The sequence below is a fragment of the Balaenoptera borealis genome (genome assembly GCF_965194805.1).
Source record: "Balaenoptera borealis genome assembly, chromosome: 8".
Lineage (NCBI taxonomy): Eukaryota > Metazoa > Chordata > Mammalia > Artiodactyla > Balaenopteridae > Balaenoptera > Balaenoptera borealis.
This window is the reverse complement of record NC_138865.1, coordinates 117,064,828-117,088,348: the sequence shown is the minus strand read 5'-3', so window position 1 is coordinate 117,088,348 and position 23,521 is coordinate 117,064,828. Positions and strand designations below refer to the sequence as shown.

General features: G+C 45.7%; 1 protein-coding gene across 3 annotated transcripts; it reads right to left on the bottom strand.

Moving 5' to 3' along the window:
- Nucleotides 1-14,297, bottom strand: EXOSC2 (exosome component 2). 3 transcript variants are annotated; one of them, XM_082400830.1, is made up of 9 exons: nt 14,113-14,297; nt 12,666-12,767; nt 10,846-10,891; nt 10,532-10,621; nt 9,396-9,461; nt 3,444-3,512; nt 2,105-2,281; nt 1,572-1,700; nt 1-1,042 (listed from the first exon to the last, which is right to left on the bottom strand). In XM_082400830.1, the coding sequence occupies exons 1-9, from the start codon at nt 14,232-14,234 to the stop codon at nt 962-964; spliced, it is 882 nt and encodes a 293-aa protein (XP_082256956.1). In that variant the 5' UTR covers nt 14,235-14,297; the 3' UTR covers nt 1-961. The 3 variants fall into 3 exon arrangements, with proteins under 3 accessions (XP_082256956.1, XP_082256957.1, XP_082256958.1); XM_082400831.1 differs by lacking the exon at nt 10,532-10,621 and having other exon boundaries at nt 14,113-14,269; XM_082400832.1 differs by lacking the exons at nt 3,444-3,512; nt 9,396-9,461 and having other exon boundaries at nt 14,113-14,269.
- Between the last annotated feature and the right edge of the window lie 9,224 nt (nt 14,298-23,521).

The window sequence follows — 23,521 nt, the reverse complement described above, 5'->3', positions numbered from 1 at the left end:
GAAAGTGATGCCACATTTATAAATATAAAAAAATAGTTCACCAAACAGCACTCTCATATACTGACTTTAAAAGAATGTTTCCCAAAACCCAAATCAGGGCATCATTTTTAGATAGTCATCTGAAAAACAATGCATAGACATTCTAGCCTTTCCCACTGAGAATTTCAACAGCTTCTTTTTACCTTTTAACCCTGAATTACTGAACAGTTAATGCATTACTCCTTCAATTGTAGGAGGAAAACACCTTTTCTTTTCCCATCTCCATTTTTCTTACTTTGTTTTCATGTTTATCAGAGTACCCAAAACATTCATTCTCTTTTATCAATAATTGAACTTCTTACAAATCATCCTTGAAGGCAGGACAGATTAAGGCAGCCTGGCGGGAATATACTCGCATCTATCACTAGGAGGAACACGCAATGGGAAATAAGATTCCAACCAAGCCAAAGGCTGCTTGGTTGCTTTATTCTTCCATTTGATTCTTGGGTTAACTTTACCAACTATATTCTTCAGTGCTGTACTCGCGCTGTAGAGGAGGTGGGAATGGAGGCCAAAACAGACAATTTGGGGGTCAGGGAGGCCACGTTTTTTATACAGGCAATTTCATGGGGCATTGTGCCTGGTGAGTTGATGGTAAGTACAGGACAAAAGATTCCTTGTATTATTCCAGGATAGGAGTCCACTCGGCTGGAACACTGAGTGCTTTTAAGGCCTGAAACTACCCCTAGTACCAAAACTCTGTGGGCAACCCAAGGGGCTGGCAGTGCTGTTCACCTTCCCCCAGGCTTTGCCTTAAAACAGGAGAAAGCAGGTCTTGAGGGTGGAGGCAGCCCCTTGTAGGTAAAGTGATGAGCTCCCCAGGTCTTCACTGAGCTGCACATGGGGACCACCAAGCAAACTGTTCACTTTCAAGGACTGCTCCGGTCAGGTACACACAGTCCTGTCCTTCAGGTGCCTCTCCTTATCCCTCCTGTTCTAAAAGCCTCTGGCGTGTTTCCATCACAATTTCCTCCATTATTTCTGGCTTTAAGATGTCTTTGATCTGAAAAAGAAAGGAAAAAAGGTACTTGTTCAATCAATAAGCACACCATCAAGCCAATCCAAATGCAGAAACCAAGCATGGTTAACATGAACCTTCTGTTTTCCTTTCATGTATCAGAGGCTAAGTATTTGCAAGATATGATCTGCTAGAACCAGCTTAATAAATCAGCAAGATTCTATGGGATACAGCTGACAAGAACAAAGATGTTACTCTGGCAGTCACTAGAAAGACAGCTAAAACTTGGGATGGGCAAGATGAAGTCCAGGGGGTCGCTGTTGTAAATTAGCCCCACCTGGCACCTCCAAAGGCCCACAAATCCTTACACTGACATTAGACATTGAGAATATTACTAGCAACTCGGCGAAAGCTCTCCAGACACTCAACAAGGCTGTCCACCAGATCAGTTCACACGGATGGACATGGTTAAGGTATGTGGGAGACGTGCCTGCTGTCTGAGGAAACATGGAGCAGATGACACTTAAGGCTGCTCACAGATCAACAAGGAAAAGGGAAGCCCCGGGTAGAGTACCTGATGTGGAAGGGATGCTTCATAGCAATACAGGATACTGGTATCATACAGCAGCATTCTCTGAGTTGCCAGCGAGATGATGCAGTTCCGAAGCCGGGAGATCACCTCTCGATCAGCAAGGGAGACAGGCTACCAGGGGATGCCAAGGGGAAGGGGAGGGAAATAGAATCAGGACCAAAAGAAGCGAATGGTTACAGCAAATCCCGGGAATCATTTATAACTGAGGCAGTATCACTCTGGGACTCCAAACCAATCAAACAGCTAACTCCAAGGGAGATTAAAAAGGACGGCTTCTTCAGTGGCTCTTGGGCTATTACCCTGCAACTTTGCCATCTCTGCCAACAAAGATCAAACCAGGCGCTGATTTCATCTCTTTAGAACAAGAGAGGGCGACACAATGTCTCGATGGAAATTCAAACCAACTCAAACTATAGCAATGCGGCAGAGAGATAGAGAGCGTCCCCACCCGCCACAGAAGCACAGCCCCGACTAAGTGCCGCTCCATCCCAACAGTGACGATGGCGTTTACTCACCTCCAGGTTTGCAGTGAAGCCCCCTGCATCCTCTTCTTTGTGCTCAGGTGTTGGGTAGATCCAGACGAAGCCGTTGTTGCCCAGAATCACTGAGGCACCGCATGGCAAGTCATGGAAGTGAGTCTTCTGCCGTTTCACCAGGGAGGGGGAGACCTGAACCAAAACGCCCTGACCTAGCTAAAAAAGTATATCGCAAATTCAGTCACTGTAGGGTCATCAGTGAGGTAACTTAAAAGCAGAGTACAGGATATATCCTAGTTAGACTGGAATCAGGGTCCTTCCTGTTGATAACTGCCCCTACATGCACACACATAGTAAATACAGAGAACACTTCCGGATGCATTAAGTTGTTTACATATCCCAACAGAAGGTAACTTTCCATCCCTTCTCTACCATTTATTTTCCTTTGCAGTCGTCTTCACATTCTAATCCAGGGCTGGTGCCACAGCTGTTAGAGAAGCTGGAGCCAATGAGGACGTGGGCTCGAGCCTCCTGTGGGTCAAGGAGCACTATTCTGTTCCACCTCGACCCCAACCACCCATCCTGCCCACGAGATACGCCATTGGACAAGGCGACTGGCCTAGGGCTGAGTGCAAATCCATCCCTGGTCCCGGCAGGTCAGCTCAAGGCCCACATCCCGCTGAGGGGGCGTCTATTACAGGACCCGGGCCCACGAAGGTTAGCACGTGCAGTGCAGCTGTTTCCTCTCCTGCTTCAAGGATGTGAGCATGATTGGCTGTAGCCACTCCACTGAGGACAGAGGTTTTTGTTCCACTCAGAAAATGAGAACGTTCACCCAGAGAAAGGCAAGAGACTGATAAATCATAATTTGTTTTGGAAAGTATGCTGTCATTAAAAAAATAAATAGCCTCCATACTGTCACCTTAAATAAGAAAAGTGGTAAAATTTCATTTAGAGGCTCAAGTGACAAGCCCATCTTTCCTAACAATAATATCCATTTTATTGACTGGACATGTGTCTAAGGGCTGAGGCCATCCTACTTCATCAGTACATGACCTCCCTTTGTTCTCAGCACAAATGCAATGCAAAGCTGCCACGCCCCTTGGGAGAGAGCAGAGACAGCAGGGCTGCAGGGCCCCGGGTCCAGGGTCATAGGGGCTCTTCTGCCAGAACAATCTCCTCCGTAGAAAAAGGGTTAAGAATTGTCATCCTTTATGATGCTACCGGCCCTTGACTGTGTGAATCAGTGTGTAGGCTGCCAGCCTGATAAGGCTTGACTTCTGGGGGGCTTTAGGTCAGAATTCCAGAGAGCACTGGGGATTGGGAAATGGATTTGAAGTCTCAGTCAGCAAATGAGAACAGCCAGAGCCCAACTTACTTTCCCGTATTTGAGGCTCCTCGTGTGCAGAGAGACAGCTCCATCAGAGAACACTGCCTGGACCTCAGCCTGGCCGGGTGATGAAGGAACAAACACTTTCACGTCACCTGCGTCCCTGGCTCCCCCCTCCATCCTTTCCTCTCATGGCCAAGAGTCCCGCCCAAAGTCGTAGACGGACCCGGAGGTCACACTGCTGTGACCTAACCTGTCCCCCTTGGCTGTCATGAATACTCTGACATGAACACCACCTTTTCTACTCCCTCGGATAAAAGTTAACATCGCGGGTGGGGTTAATGGTGGACTCTGGGAGGGCTCACACCAAGTAGTACTTCCCAGAACTTCTGCTGCCAGTGTCCTTGTCCTCACGGTGAGACACAGCCACCCCCCGCCTCTGCAGGAGACCCTCCAACACTAACAGATTGAGATAGCCTGATCCACCAGAGGGCAGACAGCAGAAGCAAGAAGAACTACAATCCTGCAGCCTGTGGAACAAAAACCACATTCACAGACAAGATGAAAAAGCAGAGGGCAATGTACCAGATTAAGGAACAAGATAAAACCCCAGAAAAACAATTAAATGAAGTGGAGACAGGCAACCTTCCATAAAAAGAATTCAGAATAATGATAGTGAAGATGATCCAGGACTTCAGAAAAAGAATGGAGGCAAAGATCGAGAAGATGCAAGAAATGTTTAACAAAGACCTAGAAGAATTAAAGAACAAACATACAGAGATGAACTATACAATAACTGAAATGAAAATACACTAGAAGGGATTAATAGCAGAATAACTGAGGCAGAAGAACGGATAAGTGACCTGGAAGACAGAATGGTGGAATTCACTGCTGCGGAACAGAATAAAGAAAAAAGAATGAAAAGAAATGAAGACAGCCTAAGAGACCTCTGGGACAACATTAAATGCACCAACATTTGCATTATAGGGGTCCCAGAAGGAGGAGAGAGAGAAAGGACCTGAGAAAATATTTGAGGAGATTATAGTCGAAAACTTCCCTAACGTGGGAAAGGAAATAGCCACCCAAGTCCAGGAAGCACAGAGAGTCCCAGGCAGGATAAACCCAAGGAGAAACACGCCAAGACACACAGTAATCAAATTGGCAAAAATTAAAGACAAAGAAAAATTATTGAAAGCAGCAAGGGAAAAACGACAAATAACATACAAGGGAACTCCCATAAGGTTAACAACTGATTTCTCAGCAGAAACTCTACAAGCCAGAAGGGAATGGCATGACGTACTTAAAGTGATGAAAGGGAAGAAACTACAACCAAGATTACTCTACCCAGCAAGGATCTCACTCAGATTCGATGGAGAAATCAAAGCTAAGAGAATTCAGCACCACCAAACCAGCTCTACAACAAATGCTAAAGGAACTTCTCTAAGTGGGAAACACAAGAGAACAAAAGGACCTACAAAAACAAACCCAAAACAATTAAGAAAATGGTCATAGGAACATACATATCGATAATTACCTTAAACGTGAATGGATTAAATGCTCCAACCAAGACACAGGCTTGCTGAATGGATACAAAAACAAGACCCATCTATATGCTGTCTACAAGAGACCCACTTCAGACCTAGGGACACATACAGACTGAAAGTGAGGGGATGGAAAAAGATATTCCATGCAAATGGAAATCAAAAGAAAGCTGGAGTAGCAATACTCATATCAGATAAAATAGACTTTAAAATAAAGAATGTTACAAGAGACAAGGAAGGACACTACATAATGATCAAGGGATCAGTCCAAGAAGAAGATATAACAATTATAAATATATATGCACCCAACATAGGAGCACCTCAATACATAAGGCAACTGCTAACAGCTATAAAAGAGGAAATCGACAGTAGCACAGTAATACTGGGGGACTTTAACACCTCACTTACACCAATGGACAGATCATCCAGACAGAAAATTAAAAAGGAAACATAAGCTTTAAATGACACAACAGATCAGATAGATTTAATTGATATTTATAGGACATTCCATTCATAAACAGCAGATTACACTTTCTTCTCAAGTGCGCACGGAACATTCTCCAGGATAGATCACATCTTGGGCCACAAATCAAGCCTCAGTAAATTTAAGAAAATTGAAATCATATCAAGCATCTTTTCTGACCACAACGCTATGAGATTAGAAATCAATTACAGGGAAAAAACGTGAAAAACACAAACACATGGAGGCTAAACAATACGTTACTAAATAACCAAGAGATCACTGAAGAAATCAAAGAGGAAATCAAAATATACCTAGAGACAAATGACAATGAAAACACGACGATCCAAAACCTATGGGATGCAGCAAAAGCAGTTCTAAGAGGGAAGTTTATAGCAATACAATCCTACCTCAAGAAACAAGAAAAATCTCAAACAATCTAACCTTACACCTAAAGGATGTAGAGAAAGAAGAACAAACAAAACCCAAAGTTAGCAGAAGGAAGGAAATCATAAAGATCAGAGCAGACATAAGTGAAATAGAAACAAAGAAAACAATAGCAAAGATCAATAAAACTAAAAGCTGGTTCTTTGAGAAGATAAACAAAATTGATAAACCATAAGCCAGACTCATCAAGAAAAAGAGAGAACTCAAATCAATAAAATTAGAAATGAAAAAGGAGAAGTAACAACTGACACTGCAGAAATGCAAAGCATCCTAAGAGACTACTACCAGCAACTCTATGCCAATAAAATGGACAACCTGGAAGAAATGGACAAATTCTTAGAAAGGTATAGCCTTCCAAGACTGAACCAGGAAGAAATAGAAAATATGAACAGACCAATCACAAGTAATGAAATTGAGACTGTGATTAAAAATCTTCCAACAAACAAAAGTCCAGGACCAAATGGCTTCACAGGTGAATTCTATCAAACATTTACAGAAGAGCTTACACCCATCCTTCTCAAACTCTTCCCAAAAATTGCAGAGGAAGGAACACTCCCAAACTCATGTTATGAGGCCACAATCACCCTGATACCAAAACCAGACATAGATACTACAAAAAAAGAAAATTACAGACCAATATCACTCATGAATATAGATGCAAAAATCCTCAACAAAATACTAGCAAACAGAATGCAACAACACATTAAAAGGATCATACACCATGATCAAGTGGGATTTATCCCAGGGATGCAAGGATTCTTCAATATACATGAATCAATCAATGTGATACACCATATTAACAAATGGAAGAAAAACCATATGACCATCTCAATAGATGCAGAAAAAGTTTTGACAAAATTCAATACCCATTTATGATTAAAAACTCTCCAGAAAGTGGGCATAGAGGGAACCTACCTCAACATAATAAAGGCCATATACGACAAACCCACAGCAAACGTCATTCTCAATGGTGAAAAACTGAAAGCATTTCCTCTAAGATCAGGAACAAGACAAGGATGTCCACTCTCACCACTATTATTCAACATAATTTTGGAAGTCCTAGCCATGGCCATCAGAGAAGAAAAAGAAATAAAAGGAATACAAATTGGAAAAGAAAAAGTAAAACTGTCACTGTTTGCAGATGCCATGATACTATACATAGAGAATCCTAAAGATGCCACCAGAAAACTACTAGAGCTAATCAATGAATTTGGTAAAGTTGCAGGATACAAAATTAATGCACAGAAATCTCTTGCAGTCCTATACACTAATGATGAAAAATCTGAAAGAGAAATTAAGGAAACACTCCCATTTACCACTGCAACAAAAAGAATAAAATACCTAGGAATAAACCTACCTAGGGAGACAAAAGATCTGTATGCAGAAAACTATAAGACACTGATAAAAGAGATGAAAGATGATACAAACAGATAGAGAGATATACCATGTTCTTGGATTGGAAGAATCAATATTGTGAAAATGACTATACTACCCAAAGCAATCTACAGATTCAATGCAATCCCTATCAAATTACCAGTGGCATTTTTTACAGAACTAGCACAAAAAGTCTTAAAATTTGTACGGAGACACAGAAGACCCCGAATAGCCAAAGCAGTCTTGAGGGAAAAAAACGGAGCTGGAGGAATCAGACTCCCTGACTTCAGACTATACTACAAAGCTACAGTAATCAAGACAATATGGTACTGGCACAAAAACAGAAATATAGATCAATGGAACAGGATAGAAAGCCCAGAGATAAACCCACACACCTATGGTCGACTAATCTATGACAAAGGAGGCAAGGATATACAATGGAGAAACAACAGTCTCTTCAATAAGTGGTGCTGGGAAAACTGGACAGCTACATGTAAAAGAGTGAAATTAGAACACTCCCTAACAACATACACAAAAAAAAAACTCAAAATGGATTAAAGACCTAAATGTAAGACCGGACACTATAAAACTCTTAGAGGAAAACATAGGAAGAACACTCTTTGACATAACTCACAGCAAGATCTTTTTTGATCCACCTCCTAAAGTAATGGAAATAAAAACAAAAATAAACAAATGGGACCTAATGAAACTTAAAAGCTTTTGCACAGCAAAGGAAACTACAAACAAGACGAAAAGACAACCCTCAGAATGGGAGAAAATATTTGCAAACGAATCAATGGACAAAGGATTAATCTCCAAAATATATAAACAGCTCATGCAGCTCAATATTCAAGAAACAAACAACCCAATCCAAAAATGGGCAGAAGACCTAAACAGACATTTCTCCAAAGAAGACATACAGATGGCCAAGAAGCACATGAAAAGCTGCTCAACATCACTAATTATTAGAGAAATGCAAATCAAAACTACAATGAGATATCACCTCACACCAGTTAGAATGGGCATCATCAGAAAATCTACAAACAACAAATGCTGGAGAGAGTGTGGAGAAAAGGGAACCCTCTTGCACTGTTGGTGGGAATGTAAATTGATACAGCCACTATGGAGAACAGTATGGAGGTTCCTTAAAAAACTAAAAATAGAATTACCATATGACCCAGCAATCCCACTACTGGGCATATACCCAGAGAAAACCATAATTCAAAAAGAGTCATGTACCACAATGTTCATTGCAGCACTATTTACAATAGCCAGGACATGGAACCTAAATGCCCATCAACAGATGAGTGGATAAAGAAGATGTGGTACATATATACAATGGAATATTACTCAGCTATAAAAAGGAACGAAACTGGGTCATTTGTAGAGACGTGGATGGATCTAGAGACTGTCATACAGAGTGAAGTAAGTCAGAAAGAGAAAAACAAATATATTAACGCATGTATGTGGAACCTAGAAAAACGGTACAGATGAACCGGTTTGCAGGGCAGAAATTGAGACACAGATGTAGAGAACAAACGTATGCACACCAAGGGGGGAAAGCGGCGAGGGGGTGGGGGTGGTGGTGGGATGAATTGGGAGATTGGGATTGACATGTATACACTGATGTGTATAAAATTGATGACTGATTTAAAAAAAAAATTGATGACTAATAAGGACCTGCTGTATAAAAAAATTAATTTCAAAAATTCAAATAAATAAATAAATAAACAAAAATATAGATCAGTGGCTTTCAAACTTTTCTTTATACAACCCACAGTAAGAAGCATATTTTACTCAGAGTACATGTATCTGTGTTTGTGTAAGCAACTGAAACAAAAGTTTTACCAAACAATATCTTTCTTATAGTTTCATTAAAAAAAAAAAAAAAAAAAAAAGTTAACATCGCTAAGAAAATTTGAGCTAGCTTAAAGCACGGGCCACCGTAAGTTACAAGACCCAAAGACATGCCTGAGCAGCAGCAGGTCCGAACAAGAGCTGGAGGGTCAGCTGGGTTAAGGAGACAGAGAAAGGCTGTAGCAGAGCCCTTCACACCCAGTCAAAGACTCAGATCCCTGCCAGGATTACATGTTTCTCGTGTGGGAGACCTACAGTTTAAGCCCCAATTGCCAGCTCCACAGCAAACATAAAGATGCTGGAATGCAAGGTACAGGATACACTGATAAGGTCCCCTTCCTGCAAGAAACCTCTCATCGCCAGCTCATCTTTTGCAGATCTTCTCCTCTGAAATACACAAAGAGATGGCTACGTTATAGAAGTCAGATCCTGAAGGAAGATCTCTCTCCATCCATCGCTTCTTTCTCTTTCACTTCCTCCCGAGATCTCTGAAGGTAGCCACAATGTTCACACACCAGAGTAGGTAACCTGTACCACTGAAGGAAGACAAAGTGACAACCACTACTTTCCGTCTTACAGACCTTCCCACGGCTCCTCTTCTCCTTCCTCTGAATAATATTCAAACTCCTTACGTGATATTCAAAACCCTCCCAATCTAGACCAGGCCCCTTTTCCGCGCTTACCTTCTGTGGAGGCCCTCCACGCTCCAGCAGAACCAGACTACCTCCAGCTTGACTGTATCTTTGCTCACACATTTCCCTTTATCTCAGATTCCCTGAACTCATCATTAAAATTCTACCCATCCTTCAAGGATCAACTCCAACACTCATCTTTCCTATGAGCTTCTCTCCGGGAACTTAATCACTCCTTTTGTACAATCACACGCTTGTTTATTCTTGGACTGCCGGGTATTCAGACCAGTTATTTCATATCCCCTGCTAGTCTAAGCTCTTTCAGGAACTCAGTCGTGCCTCCTGGATCTTGGCATTCTCCAGAGAGCCTAGCACAGTGAGCCTCTCTATAGATAGATGCTGGCCTGAAGGTAAAGCTGAACCACTGCATTGTATAAAAGGAGGCAGCTTAGGTCCTGTGGTTGTCTGGAATAATCAAACGCTACTCAATTCATGAAAAGCTAATCTAAACACAACTTTTCAAGGAACACTTTCACTGAGCAAAGCTGATACACCCAGAAAAGGAAAATTATTAGCACCAAGCATCTGAGAGCTTCTCTCAACTCTCTTTTGGGATCGCTCCCCATGGACATTCCAGATCCTACCATATGCCAGTTGCTGCCTAAGTTGGGAGGCCTGGGCCAAGTGAAAAGCCTACATGTACATCAAGGTAGCAAACTGCCTTGTAAAAGTGGCAACCTCAGGGTAAAGCAAAGTTCTCTGGTGGAGCAAAGGACCCCAGAGCTCTCGCCAGCAAACTATACAGTCCCAGCCAGAGACCCTTACCAGCTCTCCTCCGGGAAGGTTCATGGATGAGAGAAGCAAGACTGAATCCAGCCTGGAGTTGGTCTCCACCTTCCACCTCTTCTGTTGAACCTACAAACAAAGAAACCCCACACCTGGACACATACTCCAGGGGCCAGAGCTCACACTGTAAATGACCAATAATTCCAAATGTAACAAACTGTTGACATCAAAGGTCACATGAGAGCCAAACACAACAAATGCCTAGTTAGCATAAATGCATGTAGAATGACTATGCTATTCATTAGATCACCAGCCTGCTTTTACTTTGTAAAAACCAATCAGATAGACTTTACCTCTGTGATTCTCCCCACTACAATGTCTCCCACTTCACCATGGTATCTGAAAGATAAAACAGAAGGTCCTCCATCAGTGAAAAGACTTCATTACAAGACCAAGTTACCATTTGAGATTTTAGTTAAACAGGGATGAAGGCCTTGATGAGGCACCACATTTAGTAAATTCACATAACTATGCTGGTTGGACTTATTCTCAGGAACTGATAACTTCAAACGTCCTATATGTACAAAGTCTCCATTAACTAACTATTCTTAAACCATTTATTGCAAATAGTTCATTAAGCCTGAAACCCCTATTTTCTTAATTACATGAAAGTGAGGGACTTCCCCTGCGGTCCAGTGGTTAAGACTCTGCCCTCCAATGCAGGAGGCCTGGTCGGGGAACTAAGATCCCACATGCCGTGGGGTGCGGCCAAAAACTTAAAACAATAAATAAATAAATAAAAAGAAAATGATAAGCATGGAATCTTTTCTGGTGGGCTCTGGAACACAGACGGGTTCTGCATCAGCCAGAGGAGGAGAAAGGAAACTGAGACAGGACACCGCCCAAACCAGTCTGCTCACCGTGCCCCCACCCACTGGCTGCCTGTCTCAGGCCCCTTTGCTAGTTCCTCATCCCAATTCTAATGAGGACGTGTTCCATGCCGAAGGCGCGCAGTCCTTGGACCTCTTCTCTTTTCAGCCCATGCTCACTTGGTGAGCTCATCCAGCCTAATGGCTTTAAATACCACTAATGAGTACACCACTCCCCTCAATTCCAGACTCTAGTCAACTGCTGGCTACCCAGCACCTCCATTTACGTGACTAACAGGAATTTGCAAAAGTAACACACCTACAACAAAGCTTTCCACCAGCCCCCTTCACTCCCCCATAGCAAACTGAAACTCCCCCAGTTGTCACGAGCTCAGGAAATGGCAACTCCACCCCTCCAGGGGCTCAAGCCACAATCCTTGGAGGAACCCTTGATCTCTCTCAATCTCTCGCTCTCTGTCTCTCTCTCTCATGCTCCAGGACAAGTCCAGCAGCAGATCCTACTACCTCGACCTTTACGATATAGGCAGAAAATAAAAGGCATCCAAATTGGAAAGGAAGAATATCTCTTCTCTATATAGGACATGGTCCTATATAGAGAAAATGCCAAGGAATATAAAATCCAACACATTTTCATGATTAAAAAACCACTCAGAACACAAAACATACTCAAAACAGTACATTAATCTGTCTCCCTAACCCTGCCCCTATCCCCCCACCTCCCCAGCTGCCCACAGCGGCCAGAGTGATTTTATTAAAACGGAAGTCAGATCATGTCCCTCCTCTGCTCCACCTCCTCCAGTGGCTTCCTAGATTACAGAGTGGAAGTCGAAAACGTTTATTGTGGCTACAAGGCAGACAGACTGCCCACCTCACCTCTCTGCCTGCATCTGCTCCTACCCCTCGCCTGCTCACTCTGTTCCAACCCCACTGGCTTACATTCTGGGGCTGACCTTCACTGAGCCCTTCTAGGTAGGAGGCTCTGTGTAAGTACTTTACATGCACTGTTTCAATGAATTCCATTGAAAATTCTACAAGGTAGGTCATGCTAGGTCTCATTTTGCAGAGGAGGGAACCAAAGTTTGGAGAGGTCAGGTAACACAGGGAAACCTTTGAAGCCCGCGCTTACCTGTAGTCATCTATACCCTTCCTATAGCCATGTTCCCAAAATCCCAGACCTACAGAACGACAGAGCAGGCCGGGATGGGGGTGGAGGGTATGTCGTGGCAGAAGACCTGGCTGTGCAACTCGGATGCCACAAGAGAATACACACCTTTTGTTCTCACCTGGTTTTCAAAGCTTTCACACAGACCAACTTGTTTACTCTCTCCACAGAGCCAGCCACAGATGCAATGAGCTTCTCTTCCCCCATATAGGTCCCATGGCCCCTGTTGCAACAGGAAGATACAAAGAATACCAGGGTAACACTTGAGGTGACCTCTCGCATCAAGACCAGTGTGTTCCTCAAACCTAACAGACTTCTCCTGCCCTTAAAGGCAGGCTTTTGCCCTGGTTGCCATCTCTTCCTAAAACACTCCTTCTTTAGACAGCAATGTGGACATCTCCCTCATTCTACTCAAGTCTACTCAAATGTCACTTTCTCCACCAGGCCTTCCTTGACTATCCCATTTATAATAGTCACCCACCCTGCTGCTGCCACCACTACCATATCCCAACTATCCTCCACTCACCCTGCTTGGCTTTTAAGTTTTTCTATTGCATTTATCGCCAAACATTCTGAATAACGTATTTGCTTGTCGTGCTTATTGTTTGTTATCTGTCTCTCCCAAGTAGAATATAAACTTCACCAGGACATTGACTTCCACTTTGTCCACTGTTGTACCCCAAGCACACATATACTGAATGCATGAATAAAGGACTGAATCTTAAGATTTCCTGGGATCCAATAACCCCAAACTAAGAGGTTAAAGGGCAACGGTATAAATGCTGTACCTCTCCTGTATGTACAAGTGTACCCCCCCCCAAAAAAAGGCTGAGATAACCACTAGTGTTTCTCTATGATGGTGACAGAACGGTGAGTTTTGCTTCTTTTCGTAATCATTACCTAATTTAATCCTCACAACCTTATCGAATAGTTAATGTTATTATCACTAGTTTACAGATGAGGAAACTGGCCTCGGAGAGACAATACAGCCAATAATATTGTGATGGCAGCAGGACTGGGACTCCAGCTGTCCAACTCAAGGGCCTGCCCTCTTAACGACAACATACGGTACTGCCCTCAGATTCAAAGGTGGAGATTTGGCTGCATATAACAATGTATTTGTACGCCCTAAGCCCAAACAATGACTCGTTCCAAAACCGTGCGCCTGGCTAGGAGCCGATGCTGAGGGATAAGGGCGCCAAGTCAAAAACGCCCACCGCCTCCCCGCCTAAAACTGTTAAGAGGCCCCAGCTCCTAACCCACCCCAGTTTTCCAAGTCCTCAACGAGGAAGGCTCAGGATCTGGGCCTCAGGCAGAGGACCCACGAGTCGCGGCCACCAGAGGTCAAGAGAGGAAGGTTTCGGGAGACTGGGGCAAATGCAGACGAGGAAACACAAGATGCAGGGGGTAAGAAGTCCGAAGCCTAGAAAACGAGGCGACTGAGATGCTCAGCAGATGTGCCCCGGGTACCACGGGAACTTAGATGCAAGAGAGCACAGGCCCGGGTTTCACGTGGAGAGCAATGTAGCCGCCCCTTGTGGCCCAGAGTCCCCCACGACCCCACGTACCGCATGAAGCCTGTGTCCGTGGTGATCGTGTCCCCCGGCACTACCAGGTGTTTCTTCGTCTCACGGCCCAGGCTCTCGCTAAGAGGCTTGCGAGCCACGGGAAGCCTCATCTCCATCGCCATCTTGACGTCAATAACCTGCGCAGGCGCAGCCCGACTCGGAGTCGCAATATCCGCCTCCGCAATTCCCGGCCTTCGCTCTTTGGGGCGGGGAGGGGCGGGGCCTCAGAGCAGCCGCCAATGGGAACTCACGGTCTGGCTGCCATATTGACTATTGTCAACCATTAGGTTAACATGAAGGGAAGGAAGGAGTCGAGTTGCCATTTTTATTATTGGCAAGGCTGCCTTTGTGGAGTAATAAAAATCTCAAGTTGTATGATGTATTGACTTTTCACCAAAGCTCTCTTGTACTCGTCATCCCAGTTATTGTTTTACAGGGTTAGAGATAATTGAGAAATGGGCCTCAGAGTTTCCTTCCAACTCTAAGCTGCTAAAATCTAATTTTGGGAGGGCTTCCCTGGTGGCTCAGTGGTTAAGAATCCACCTGCCTAATGCAGGGGGATGCAGATTTGAGCCCTGGTCCTGGAAGATCCCACATGCCGCAGAGCAACTAAGCCCATGTGTCACAACTACTGAGCCCGTGTGTTGCAATTACTGAAGCCCGTGAACCTAGAGCCTGTGCTCCGCAACAAAGAGAAGCCACGGCAATGCGAAGCCTGTGCACAACAATGAAGCTTGTTGCTATTAGAGAAAGCCCGCGGGCAGTAACGAAGACCCAACAAGGCCAAAAATAAATAAATTAATTAATTTTTAAAAAGTCCTTATCTTTAAACGAAGACCCAAGGCGGCCAAAAATTAATTAATTAATTAATTTTTAAGAAGTCCTTATCTTAAAAAAAAAAATCTAATTTTTTGGGTATGAGATTGCCCAGGAGGATCAGGAGGTGGGATATACAGAAAACACCATTTGGACAGAGAGAAGAGCCCCTTTTCATACTGTTACTAGTGGCCCCTGTGTTCTACATACTGCTGCCTCGTGGGCGCTGATTCAGCACCAACCATCACCTACACCCCCAAACAATGCTCCAGGTGCTGTTTCCATTCTTTCTTAAGTGAGCTGATTTCCCTAGTATTTCTTTTGAAAAAACAAGGAACCATCTAAGAAGACATTCAAACCTTGCCAGAAGGGTGTATTTGGCAGGGAGGACAAATGCAAACATAATACGAAGATCTTTGCTTGTATTTACTCATGCAGTGAATTGAGCCAGGAGCTGTTCTAAGGGTTCCATGATGAACAGATAGATGGATGTGTGGCTTTATCTCTGGGCCAGGAGCATTTCCCTCGTTTCTCTCCCTGCTTCCCACTACCCTCTCCTTCACCTTTACCCTGCATGGTTTATAGCATCCACAACAGACTGAGTTTCAACCTCAGGGAATTGGAGATGATAATTCTTCATGCACAGAGACTCTAAAGAGGATTCAATGAAATAACTTGTGTCAGCACCACACACTGAGCCCAGTAAATCAGGTCTGCTGCCTCCTGAAGGTCAAACAGACCTCCTGAAGGTCCAACAGGGAGAAGACAGCTATCTGAACCAGGAGGTGAGCTCTCACCAGACACTGAATCTGCCACTACACTAAGACAGATCCATAATCCCAACGTTGTGACAAGCTCCCTAAACGTAAGTGCTGTGAGAATGGGAGGGGTTAACGTTATGTCCATCCCTCCTTGAAACTGAATGATGTCAAGACTATACCCCAGCCTTGGTCTAGGGGCACTGGGCCAGGAGCGTTTCAAGAAGGGTGTATTTGGCAGGGAGGACAAGCGCACACATAATACGAAGATCTTCGCTTGTATTTACTCATACAGTGAATTGAGCCAGGAATTGTCTGGAGATTGATAAATCTCCAAAAGGACAGCATTTCTTTCACCTAAGCACGGCTCACAACTACACTTGTCAAGAAAGCCAACCCTGTGAGACAGTCAATGGTATAAATTCTAATGCCCCACAGGTCATGGGTAAGTGGACAGGCCAGACACTTGCCCTCCTCCTTGCCTGGAGGAAGGGGCTAGAGCCAAGAAAGCATGAGAAGGGTCCATATGTGGAGTCTGGCCTCAGCCAGAAGAGGGCGCTGCTGTCCTTTGAACCAGCATAGCTCAGTCCGCTAGGCAGCTAGGCCTGGGAGTGCCCCTAGACCAAGGCTGGGGTGTAGTCTTGACATCATTCAGTTTCAAGGAGGGATGGACATAACGTTAACCCCTCCCATTCTCACAGCACTTACGTTTAGGGAGCTTGTCACAACGTTGGGATTATGGATCTGTCTTAGTGTAGTGGCGGATTCGGTGTCTGGTGAGAGCTCACTTCCTGGTTCAGATAGCTGTCTTCTCCCTGTGTCCCCACATGGTGGGAGGGGCTGGGGGCTCTCTGGGGTCTCTTTTATAAGGGCACTAATCCAATTCATGGAGGCTCCACCCTCATGACCTAATCACCTCCCAAAGGTCCCACCTCCTACTACCATCACCTTGGGGTTAGGATTTCAATATATGAACTTGGGGGGAGGGACATAAACATTCAGTCCATTGTAGGTACCTTTTTAAAGAGGAGGAAACCGAGGCCCAAAAAGGACTAGAATTCATACAGCAGTTGGTAACAGGGCCATGTTCCTTCAGACTGCACCTGCTTTACGCTAGAGCCCGCACGTCCTGAGGGACTTGTCCTTTGCTGAATGCTTTACAAACATTACGTTATGAATTCCTTATACTTAGCCCATCTTGGACGTAGGCATTGCTATCCTTGATGGACGTTTGGGGCCACTGAGTGCATATCCTTAAGGGGCTTGTTAGAAATACAGATTCCTGAACCCAGATTTAGGCACTGGGGCTCTGCATAGTGGGGTCCAGAAGTCTGTGAGGGTGTGTCTTAACTCCCAGTGTGATTTTAATTGCTGATCAGGTCTAACATTCACCACTTCTTCCCATATCCTTCTACCTCCCCATCTGTGCATCTCCAGGGCCATCTCCCCAAGCCAATCAATGTCATCTCTCACCTGGGCATCACCATCTAACTCAGCTCCCTAATTCTGTGTTTGCCCCTCCTACCACCCAATTTCCATACAGCAGCCAGAGGGAGCTGAACTTATCTACGAAACAGAAACGAACTCACAGACACAGAGAACAGACCTGTGGTTGCCAAGGGGGAGGGAGAGTAGGAGAAGGATGGATTGAGAGTTGGGGATTAGCAGATGCAAACTATTATATATAGAATGGATAAACAACAAGGTCCCACTGTACAGCACAGGGAACTACATTCAATATCCTGTAATAAACCATAATGGAAAAGAATAAAAATTAATAAATAAGTCTTTTAGGATCTTCAAAAATAAATAAATAAATAAAAACAGATCAGATTAAACCACTTCCTTGCTTAGAACACTTCTGGCAGCTTCCCTGTACACAAGAATGAAATCCAAACTCGCATTTGCCTGGCTCTGCCCATCTCTGACCTAACCTGCTCTATTACTCACTACAGACACTGCAGCCAGAGGCGCTGGCCCCAGGATCTGCGTGCTTTTGGTGCTCTCTGCATGGAATGCTCTTCTCCCGGTCTTTGTGCAGCTGGCTGCTCTTCCTCACTTAGATCTCTGCTCAAATATCACCTCCTCAGAGAGGCCTTTCCTGACTACCTTATCTGGAATAATCCTCAGTCCCTCTTTTACCACTTGATCCTGTTTTATTTCTTGTCAGTGAATTTTCTTATTTGTTTTTTTTGTTTGTTTGTTTATTGCAGTCTTCCTCCACTAGAACGGGAATACTCTGAGAATAGGGCCTTTATCTATTTTGTTCATCTGGTACCTAGAGGGCAACCATAAAACATTTGTCGAAAAAATGACATATATTTACAAAATATTTACTCACCATGTATCTTCCCCACAGGGTATAAGCCCCGCAAATGCCCAGACTTTTTGTTCACTGCCCAGTCCCTAGCACTGTCTGGGTACAGAGTAGGCCCTTTTATTAACCATATCTTCGATTGTAGTCTGATGTTTGGACATTCTGGGGCCTCCCAGAGCCTGGAAGGACTGCCCCTTCCAGGGTTAGCCAATTCCTAGAAATGGTAAACAACTGGCCCAGAAGTGTGCCTTTTGAATGCAAACCAATCAATCCAGAGCCCATGCCCCCTACCACCTCTTTTACGGGGCTCTCAGACTCTGGACCCCTATGCGCCTGCCCTAATCCCCCCAGGGCTCTGTACCAGACAACTAGGGCCAGGCCCTGTGCCTCAGAGCCTACTGAAATTATTGAAACCAGCCAATCCTAAACCTGCTTCCCCTGCTTCCCCTGGTCCTTCCTTTTGGAAACCCTAGCAAAGGCTCCTTCCCACATTTTCTCCTCATTCCCGCTGCCTTCTGATCGGCCCCCCACGTGCTTCCCCATGTGGCTCTCCGTGGTGTACTGTGCCTCCTGTTTCTAGGCAATCTTAAGTATGATGAACTTCTCCCTCAGGACAGTCATTTCCATGTTTGCATGTCTTACCATACTTGATTAAAACAAATCCCGGGTACCCTTAGAACAGCACTCAATAAATATTTGCGGAACGAATGAATAAACTTATTCGGCAAGCATTTCTGGAGCATCTTCTGCCCCAGGCATCAAGGTGCTCGGTCAGGAGCTCAGGGATGGGGTGGGGGGGAGTGAGGGGAGGACAGAAAAGGCCTCCTGACAGCAGCGGCATATGAGTGAGCCTTGAAGGAAAGGAATTATTGACACTGGGGAGGGGGTTGAGAGGGACAGATGAACTTCAAGTGAAAGTAAACAACAAGGAAATCTTGAAAAGTGTGAAAACAGAGGCAGCAGGAACCCTCCGGCCCTGAGCTCTTGCCCAATCCTGATCTACCCACTGGCTTCACCTTGTGTTCCATGAAATGGTAAAAGTAACTGCAGAAATTTTCTCTTTTGTTTTTTTTTTTGGCCGTGCCACGAGGCTTGTGGGATCTTAGTTCCTCAACCAGAGATTGAACCCGTGCCCCTGGCAGTGGAAGCATCGAGTCCTAAGCACTGGACCGCCAGGGAGTTCCCTTTTTCTTTTTTCTTCAGAAAATTTCTAATCAGAGGTGTGCAGAAAGATTTCTGCCCAAGGACCCTCATCAAAGTATTGCCTTCTCCTGAAAACATAGAAATAGCCTTGATGTCTGTGGCAGTTTTTATACATGTCCACAGATTTTTTTTTTTTTTTTAAATAAATGTATTTATTTATTTATTTATTTTTGGCTGTGCTGGGTCTTTGTTGCTGCGCGTGGGCTTTCTTTAGTTGTGGCGAGCAAGGGCCACTCTTTGTGTGGTGTGCGGGCTTCTCATAGCAGTGGCTTCTCTTGTTGCAGAGCCCGAGCTCTAGGCATGCGGGCCTCAGTAGTTGTGGCACACGGGCCTAGCTGCTCCACGGCATGTGGGATCTTCCCGGACCAGGGTTCGAACTCGTGTCCCCTGCATTGGCAGGCAGATTCTTAACCACTGTGCCACCAGGGAAGTCCCTGTCCACAGATTTTTTGCCACGTCTTCAATTAAGAAGTGCAGTCAGTGCCTCCTCATCTTGCATCCAGGCAGGCTTGTGACTGCTTCAATAGCTAGCGCATGTCAGAAGTGCCTCTACGGGACTCCAAGGACTGGTCAGAATAGACCATGTGGCTTCCACCTGGTTCTTCTGCAACACCTGCCCTTGAAGCCCTGAGACAACAGGCACGAAGTCTGACTTCCCTGAGGCAACCATGTTGTAGGAAGCAGTCAGGATGGGTGCTAACCTGCCAGCATCCATAACCTTTCCCACCCCTCACGGCCACACATCCCAGCAGACCAGATCCAAGGGGGGAAGGAAGCTGAAAGCTTAGGATATCTGTTCTTCCATTTCAAGAGATCTGAGGATAATGGCTATAGGACAGGGCAGGAGAAGAGGAGATGGACAGCTGCCTTAGATACCCTCTGGGGGATGTCCAGTGAGGTAGGTGGTAGAAGCAGCTACAACCCTTCTTAACCACCAAAGGCATCCGTATATTAACAACAGCTCCCATATATCGAGCACTTACTATGTGCCAGATACCAAGCCATGTACTTTATTCATTTATTTATATTATCCCACTTAATCCTCACAATATCCTCAGGAGCTAAGTATCACCCCATTTTCCATTTGAGGAACTTGTGACACAGAGCCATTAATTGACTTGCCCAAGGTCACACAGCTAGTGAATGGCCGAGCAGGGTTTCAAACACAGACCAGTGGCCTCTATCTAGGATCCTCTACACCTGGAGGTCCTGAACCATGCAATAAAAAAGGCATAAAAGGCATCTTGATTGAAGAGGAAGAAATATAACTGCCTTTATTCACAGACAACATGATCATGTACATAGAAGTCCTAAGGAGTCTACCCCAAAAAGCTACGAGAATGAATAAGTGAGTTTTGCAAGGTTGAAATATACAAGGACAATTTACAGTGCTGGTCTACACTGCATCCCTATGGGATACGCAGCAAGCCCTTCTGGCCGAATCTGCAGGCTGACTGGGAGGTGGTGTGGCCTGCTGGTCATGAGCATGGCTTCTAAGGTCAGTTGCCATGGTGAAACCTGCTCTGCCACTCATTGGCTGAGTGACACAGGCAAATGACTTCCTCTCTGCCACAGTTTTCTCATACTTCAAATGGACTTTAATAGAGCATGGGGGAGAAACAAGAAAAAAGAGTACCAAGCTCATCGGTTCATGGGGAGGATTCCTGGAATGCACGCATGTAAATCCCTAAACCCCAAAATGACTGTGGCTGTGTTTGCATGCCTTTGTGGGGAGGAGGGGGCGTGCACTCTTGGGAAAGGGGCCCGAAGCCTCTTCTGGAAATGGGAGCAAGGTAGATTAGGCTTTGAGTACCAGGCCTCCCACCAGTGTGCAATTCTTCAGAATGATGATTCCTATCTGCTCATCCTAGCATCTCCAGCGCCAGCACACTTCTGGAGGAGAAACAGGTCAGCAGCCGGCAGACCACATGCACTTTCGTCTGCAATTACAGTCTGCTGCCACCAGGTGGGTTCTGGAGCCCGCTCTGCAGCCCTGTGAACTGTAGCTGAAACTTCACAGAATTACCTAACAGAGAGCGATTTAGATTTTTGATCAAGGGCCCCACTGACTTCTCTGAAGTCTGACACCTGCACTGCAGTGAGAGAAGAGTAAGGCCAGGGGCCACCAGAGGCATCGGAATCCTCATGGTGAGGAATCAAAGGAGAGGCAAGGTTTGTAATGGGAGGAGGGGGAGTACCAAGGGTGACATCCCCCACTAGCCCAAGGAGGAAACCCCAGACCCTAGATGGGACCTACAAGTGAACACATCAAGTGTACATCTCTGCCTGTTCCCCCATCTGCCAGGGTGCAAGACCAGTCCCCCAAAGTATGCGGTCTTTGGGAATACCTGAAGCTCCAAATGGGGATGGCCTGTGTGTACAAGTGTGAATTCCAGTGTCTTCAGGTGTTTGTGTGTGTGTGTGTGTACAGCTAGATGAGGGTGCACAGAGAGGTGTGCCTGAGGGATGCCAGTGGGTTGGAAGGGTGATAGCCTCACAGCCTTACATGCCGGAGCACAGGTGTGAACTCATACTTCCCAGTTTGTACACCTCCTCCTGGTCAGGAGGTCCTGGAAAGGAGAGCCAGGGCCTGGCCCTACATTGATGGTCTCTTTGGTCTTCCTCAAGGAGGGTCTGGAAATGGGTGCCCAGAGCATTTGGAAATTCTAGGTTTTGGGAGTGCACTTGGTGTCCATCTTGGTCCACCCACACTGGCTGCTTAGATTCCTCAAGTTGTCCATGAAAATGAAAAAAAAAAAAAAAAAAGTAAGTAAAGATTTGGGGGCAGTAACAAAGCAAGACACTGATATTTGAGAGTCAGCTGGAAACCACAAGGAATCTGCCCAGCCCCTTGGGAGATTTCTGATTTTTTTGTACTGTGGTCATCTCTCTGGGAGCTGACACCCAGCTGTGACAAGGGTGACTTTCAAAACCAGTAAGTGGAACAACTCTTCCTGCCGCCTCTCCAACTTCTAGACATTTTTCCTTTTCCTTTTCCATATTTCCTTTTCATGCAGACAAAAGCATCAATCCATTCAGATGCTAAGTGATAAATGTTCCAAGTAATTTTTATTTTAGAATACAAGAGAGGTACAAATGTATTTACAGTTGTACATATACAATCAAATAATATATATCACAGTTTCGTAAATATCATTTTAGATAAATATTTACAAAGTTAAAGTGACCATTTTCTGGAAGTAGAACACAAGTTTTTGAAAATTCTATACATTTTGTACTTTTCATTAATATTATAGTTTATTTTACAAAACGCCCTACGGGAATTCTAGTTAATGACTGCAAGGTGGGAAAGGCGACACCAGAGGGCGCCCACGGCCGGAGCTTGGGGAAACTTGGGACAGAGCAAGGGCGGAACCTCCCGGGATCCCGCACAGCTCGGAGATGCTTTCCGGGCTGAGAAGCCAGTCTTGGCCTCCTCGGGTCGGAGAGTGGCGAGGAGGGGCGGGAAACTTCCACTTTCCAGGCTTGATGTCAGAGCTGAAGGGGAGGAGGCATTGGTCCAACCCTCTCATTTTACAGATGGGGAAAGGGTAAACGGAGGCCCAAAGAAGGGCAGGGCCTTTCCCAGGGTCCCCATAGTGGATTTCCGTCTTGCCTTCATTCTCAGCCTACCTGGCACATTTGTGCCTCGTCCATCCCCAAGGAGCCGACTTTCGGGGGAAGGTGGCCCGAAGGAGAGAAGGGCCCGCTTGGCAGGGAAGGGCAGGTCTCTCCGGCCTCTTCTGGCTGCCCCTGAACCCCTTCAGTCTCCAACTCTCACGGTCGCGTCCGTGAGTCCTGACATTGCAGGATACCAGTCTCAGAGGCAGGAGGAGGAGACAGACGCGCGTACTGCCCGGGCCCGCTCCCCACACTGGGACAGGGAGCTCCATCTCAACACGCAGCTCTCTGTGGGGGTGGTGAGGGCCCCCTTTCCCCGCTGAGGTCCCTCGGAGACTTTCGGTCCCCTCTCCTGGCACCCACCAGGGGGCTCTCAGCCTGGGCAGCCGACTCCACAAGAGGAGGGAGACTCGGGGGTGAGGCCGAGCATGGGGACCCCCTGAAGAGGAGGCGGCCGAGCAGCTGCACCAGCTGGGCGGCCCGCGAAAAGGACGTCACCCCTCAGTGTCCTCATCTGCGAAACGGGGCGAAGAGTGTATGCCTGGGCGTCATTTCTGGGGCGCACCTACAGCGCCGGGTCCGGCGGCCGCGTGCCGCAAGGAGTGCGAGTCGGGAGGGAGAGCAGCCCCGCCGCGCGCCCCGGCGGGCTGGCCGGCGGAGGCGCGCGCGGGCGGGAGCGGGCGCGCCGCGGCGC